General features: G+C 48.3%; 1 protein-coding gene across 1 annotated transcript; it reads right to left on the reverse strand.

Annotated features, from left to right (window-relative positions):
- Window positions 1–4,114: 4,114 nt before the first annotated feature.
- Window positions 4,115–4,849, reverse strand: LOC103113954 (eukaryotic translation initiation factor 1b). Its single transcript, XM_007523567.3, has one exon. It carries the CDS (start codon window positions 4,807–4,809, stop codon window positions 4,468–4,470), a length of 342 nt encoding a protein of 113 aa, XP_007523629.1. The 5' UTR covers window positions 4,810–4,849; the 3' UTR covers window positions 4,115–4,467.
- Between the last annotated feature and the right edge of the window lie 999 nt (window positions 4,850–5,848).

Below are 5,848 nucleotides of genomic sequence, written 5' to 3' on the forward strand. Positions count from 1 at the left end.
AGAGAGGTGACCGACATGGGGGTTTTATCCAGTGGCTTAGTTTGTGGGGAGATCTCTATTTTTACTGCTGATATACATGGCGGGTCTGAGAGGTACTCTGGGCTAGCACCATCTATTTTAAGAGGGGAGGGGGCTATATTGTCCTCATCCGACAGTTGAGGCTGCTGGCCTGCGTGAAGTCAGCAGAATCCGGTAGTTTTATGTAAGCATCCTAGCAGAAGCCTGCTAGACACTAGCAGTTAAGTTCATGTGGACACGCTCTGCATCCTCTGGATACTTCTGTCCTACAGCAGACACTGACACAAAGCCGCTTGCTGAGAGACAGTGAGACATGCTCATGTGATCTGATGGCTCATTGGCAGCTGCTTCCTGGCTAGTTTTAGAAGCCAGGTGTAAGAGCTGGGTGGTGACGTACCTGGTTGAGTGCACACATTACAATGTACAAGGACCTGGATTCAAATCCCTGGTCCCCACCTGCAAGAGGAAAGCTTTTGCAAGTGAAGTAGGGCTGCCTACTCTCCCTCTCTGTCACCTACTGCCTTCTTGATTTCTGGCTGTCTCTATCCAATAAGTAAATAAAGATAATAAAAAATTTAAGAAGAAGAGGAAGAAGTAGAAGAAGTAGAAGAAGAAGGAGAAGTGTTGTAAATTAACTTAAAAAAGGGTTTTAGGAGTAGGGGCTGCTTGCAGCGTGTGAAAGGATTCACAGCGGGGAGCTGGGAACTGCTTTAAACAATACAAGGTTTATTAGGGTGAAACCGGTAAAAGGCAAAATAAGCACTTATCATCAAGGGTTAAGAGTACGCTAGGTCCATAAAGTCTGAGTATAGTTATCAAAAGTTTAGTCCCATAAGATAAACAATCATCAGCTCTAGTAGAGGTTGCTCATGGCTGTGGAGGGGTCTAAAAGTTTACCGCCTAGCAGAGTCACATGTGTTCAGTTCCCAGGAGAAGTAGCCATGGCGGCAACAGGCGACCACCCCGAGATGCTTCCGACCAGGAGAAGCAACAACAGCCAAAGAGGGCGAGTTCTGGCTGGCTGTACTTTTCTTCGTACACCAGCAGAGCCTGGATCCGCCCACAGTCCGCAGCCCACCATGTGCCTGTGCAGACCACTGCGCCGGTATACTGCGTCACTACAGAGAAGGAGAAAGAGAAGGAGGAGAAGGAGCAGGAAGAGGAGGAGAAGGAGGAGGAGGAAGAAGAAAAAGAAAGGTGTTGAGGCTCCTCTCTGCAGGCCTGAGACACACCAGTGCCTCCCAGGTCCTTGTGCTTCACACGATGTGTGCTTAACCTAGTATCCCCAACCCTATTTGTTTGGGGTGGGGTGGGGACACACACCAGGGCCAGGACTGAGCCTGAGGCCTCGGGCATGCCAGCCAGCCTCTCTACATTGAGTTGCCTCTCTGGCCTGCAGGTGTCTCAGCCTCCAGGAGAGTCAGAATCATGAGCACTGTCCTTTGTCCTTTCTGCTTTGCTCAGACCTGGTGGGAGCATCTCTCTCAGGGATGACTTAAACCTGCCATTCCCAGTCCTGGACATGTCTCTGAGTCATTTCAAGTCCCATCTCCAGCTGTGTTGAGCTGTCAAGCATCACACAGGGACTGACTGACACAGGCCTTGCCCCACACTTCCACAGCCTAGCCTGAGCACCACCAACAGCCATCCTGGGTTCCAGGGGAGGTTTCTCAAGGCCAGAATCAGAGACAGGTCACTGGTGCGTCCACTTGAGAAAAATGGGGCGGCCTCAAAAGAACCACGGCGGGCTGCCAACCCCAGCAATGCAGGGAAGTGGGGATGGGAGCCCGAGGGCTTAGACTAGACTGTAGCCCCTTGTGACTGCAGGTTTCAATGTCATCATTCACTTGGACTGGAGCTTGGCAGTGTGTTTATCTGCCTGTGACTTTCAGAAGACAGTGTTGGATGGGCAAGACAGCTCACTTGGATAGTGTGCTTGCTCTGTCATGGGCATGACCCAGGTTCAAACCCGGCCCCCACAGCTCTGAGGGAGACTTTGATGCTCTGGTGCCTTTCACTTAAAAAAATTTTTGAAGATTTTCATATATATATATATGTATATATATGTATGTATATGTATATATATTTACTTTACCTATTTTTATTTGATGTGACAGAAAAATTTAGAGGGGGATCGATAGGGAAAGAGACAGATATCTACAGCCCTGCCTCACTACTCGTAAAGTTTCCCCTTGCAGGTGAGGACCAGGGGCTTGAACCTGGGTATTGTGTGTGCTCAATCAGGTGCACCACCACCCAGTCCTATAGTGTCTTTCTGTCTCTCTCTACACACATACAAACACACACACACATACAAATACACACACATGCACACACAAACACACACATACACACATTTTATTGGACAGAGGCAGAGAAATCAAGATGGGGAGACAGAAAGGAGGGAGAGGGAGAGGGACACACCTACAGGACTTCTTCACTGTCGTCTCCCCCTGTAGATGGGGACCAGGGGCTTGAACCCAGTTCCCTGGGCATTGTAATAAATGCTCTCAACCAAGCATGTTACTGCCCATCCCTTGTCTCTGTCTTTCTATCTGAAAAAGTCAGCCTAGAGTGATGAAGCCCCAGTGATAACAACAACAAAAAGACCACACACACACCTATACATACTTATCACATACATGCTTAGTTGTGATGCTGTTTCTCTTGGACCCTGGGCAAAAGGACTTGTATGGATGGAAGGTTTCCTTTTAGATCTCTCTCCTCTGGCATATTTCTCTCCTCATGGTTGTTCTTTCTTATTTCAGCTAGGGGTTTTACATACTGACTATAAGAAGCAGCCTCACTATTCTTTTAGTTATTATTATTGTTAGCAGGGTTATCGCTGGGGTTTGGTGCCAGCACTGTGCATCCACAGCTCTTGGAGGTCTTTTTTCCTACTGTAGTGGATAGGACAGAGAGAAACTGAGAGAGGAGGTGGGGGAGAGAGAGAGAGAGAAGGATAGACAACTGCAGACCTGCTTCACTGCTTGTGAAGGGTCCTCCCTGCTGGTGGGGAGCTGGGGGCTTGAACCCCCGTCCTTGCACATGGCAATGTGTGTGCTCAACCTGGTGCACTACAGTCCTGCCCCCTCACTATTTCTTCTTCTTCTTTCTTCAGCTCACATTCTGAGCAGAGCAAAAAACAAACAAACAAAAACCCTCCTCTTCTAGTATGCCTCCCCTGTGGACAGATGGCCATGGCCTGGTACAGGATGCCTTCTGCACCCCCAGTGTTCTGTCCGCTGGGCAGGGCAGCACCTCCAGGAGCGGAGCCAGAAGGCTGCGTGCAATAGAGGCTGGGCTGCCAGTCCCCGGGGTGATGCGCCAGCCCCTCTGGTCCAGGTGCTCGCTGCCATGCTCAGCTGAGAGAGGGTCTCTGGGAGGCGAAGGTTTTCCAGTTCTCTCCTTTACTGCACAGTTGGCTCACAAGCCCCCTCAAGTCAGTCTGGATAGCTTGTATATGTCTTCATTTGCCTTGTAGTTGCTAGGTTTCCACAGCTTTGAGCTTTCTCAGAGAGAGAGAGAGAGAGAGGAGAGAGAGAGAGAGAGAGAGAGGAAAGAGAGAGAAGAGAGACAGAGAGAGAGAGAGGAGAGAAAAGAGGAAAGAGAGAGAGGAGAGAGAGAGAGAAGAGAGAGAGGAGAGAGAGAGAGAAGAAAGAGACAGAGAGAGAGGAGAGAGAGGAGAGAGAGGAAAGAGAGAGAGAAGAGAGAGAGGAGAGAGAGAGGAGAGACAGAAGAGAGAGAGATAAGAGAGAGACAGAGAGAGAGACCACAGCATTCAAGCTCCCTCCAGCTGCAGTGGAGGGCTGGGCTTGGGCCTGGGTCCTGCCCACCACAAAGTCTGTGCACTGTCCAGGTGAGACATCTTGCCGGTCTTTGCTTATTTACTTATTTACTTTTTAAAAATATTTATTTATTCACTCCGTCTTGTTGCCTTGTTGTTTTATTGTTGTAGTTATACACATCTACCACTGCAGTGTAGATGTCTTGGTTCCGAGACAGGGAATCTCATACATGGCACTTGATTCCCCATCTCCTGAGAGCATAAGACAATTTACACTATGCTTTGCTGACATAAGTCACTTGACAAGCATTTTTTTTTCTAAGTTTTCATTTTATTTGAAGCTGCAACATACATGGTCTAATACAACAAAACAACATTTAATCAAGTGGAAAGTAACAAACTGGAAAACAAACAAATGGACACACAAAACCATCGGAAACATGTTAAGATGAGGATGTGATTTCTTTACCATCTTACTGCAATTTTCTTATGTGTTACTGGCCTACATACCCCATGGTCTCTGACAGCATGCAGATGGGAATGGAACCTGGAGTGATTAACTAAATGAGAAGTCCGTTTACTGCAGAGAAGCATTTCACAAGGCAGCCAAACCGTGTCCAGAGATAACTATTCAAGAAATTCTCCTGGTGTTCAGGCTCATTTTAGAATCCATGAACCTTAAGCTGTTCCTCCTTAACAATGCCAACCTCCAGAAGAAACTGGCAAATGTTCTTCCTCTGGTCGCCCTGAAGCTGAATCACCTCTCCGTACTCAGGGTGTTCGATCACAGTACCATTACAGGTGAATTTCTTCTTGAAGGCCTTCACGAGCTTCTTCTTGTCATAGTCGTCCGAGATGCCCTGCACGGTGGTCAGCGTCTTGCGGCCGTTGAGCTGCTGGATCCTTATATGGATGTAGTCCTCGGTCCCGGCCGGGAGTAAGTCGGCGCCCTTAGTTGCATCAGCAAAGGGGTCAAAGGATTGGAGGTTCTGGATAGTGGACATGCGACACTAGTGAGAGGCTGCGGAGGGTGCAGAATGGCTGCGGGGCTTGCCCGGACCGACAAGCACTTTCTGACTGATTTTTCCATGCCCATGGAAAAGTACAACAGCCCACATTTTGATTTTTACGAGCGTCTCTGCATTCTGGGTGAGCATCCAGTCCCCCCCCCATGTCAGGAAATTGTGAGGATGTGGTTGAGCTTGGTAGGGCTTGATCTGAGGGCCACGTCCATCCTGTCAGTCTCTCTCTCTCTGCTGAGAGGTTGAGTGAGGAGGGACACGACTCCCCAAAATCTGCTTCATCTTATCAGACTCCCTGCCTCACAAAGCACCCTGCATTCCTGATACTATGGCCTGCTCCCTTATTATCTACATAATCACCAGTTTGCCTGAAAGATCCCCACCCATTCCATTCCTTTGATCTATCTTCTTTCTACCCTCAAGACCCTCCCTGCCTACAGGGTATTATTAATCCTACCAGTTAAAACCCTTGCAACAGTTGCTAAGGAAGTTCCTACTTTTCCCGGTCTCCTTTTGCCTTTCTCTGCCCCTTTCCAAATCATGTTAAGCCATTTCCATTTCTGACTTGCCACTTCTGGGTCTGCCTTTTAAAAGCTTTGGCTCTCTGATCAATAAAGAGTCAAATTTGAACTGGAATTGGCGTATTGCACCAAAGTAAAAGTCTCTGGGGTGGGTGGGAGGGGAGAATGCAAATCCAAGAAGGACGACAGAGGACCTAGTGGGGGTTGTACTGTTATATGGAAAACTGAGAAATGTTATGCATGTACAAACTATTATATTTACTGTTAAATGTAAAAACATTAATTCCCCAATAAAGAAATTAAAAAAATAAAGAATCAAATTGCCTCACTGCCACCAGCTTGGTTCCTGGGTCATCTCTCTCCCGTGTCGCTGAGTGAGTAGCAGCCCAGGCTGGCTCCGGTCGCGTTCTCTCCAACCCAGAGAGTACGCGGCCAGGAAGAGGCACCCCCACGCTAGCCCGGCTCCCCCAAGAGAACATGACAAGTTTTCCTAAGAAGAC

Source organism: Erinaceus europaeus, chromosome 20 (genome assembly GCF_950295315.1).
Source record: "Erinaceus europaeus chromosome 20, mEriEur2.1, whole genome shotgun sequence".
In the NCBI taxonomy this organism is placed as follows: domain Eukaryota; kingdom Metazoa; phylum Chordata; class Mammalia; order Eulipotyphla; family Erinaceidae; genus Erinaceus; species Erinaceus europaeus.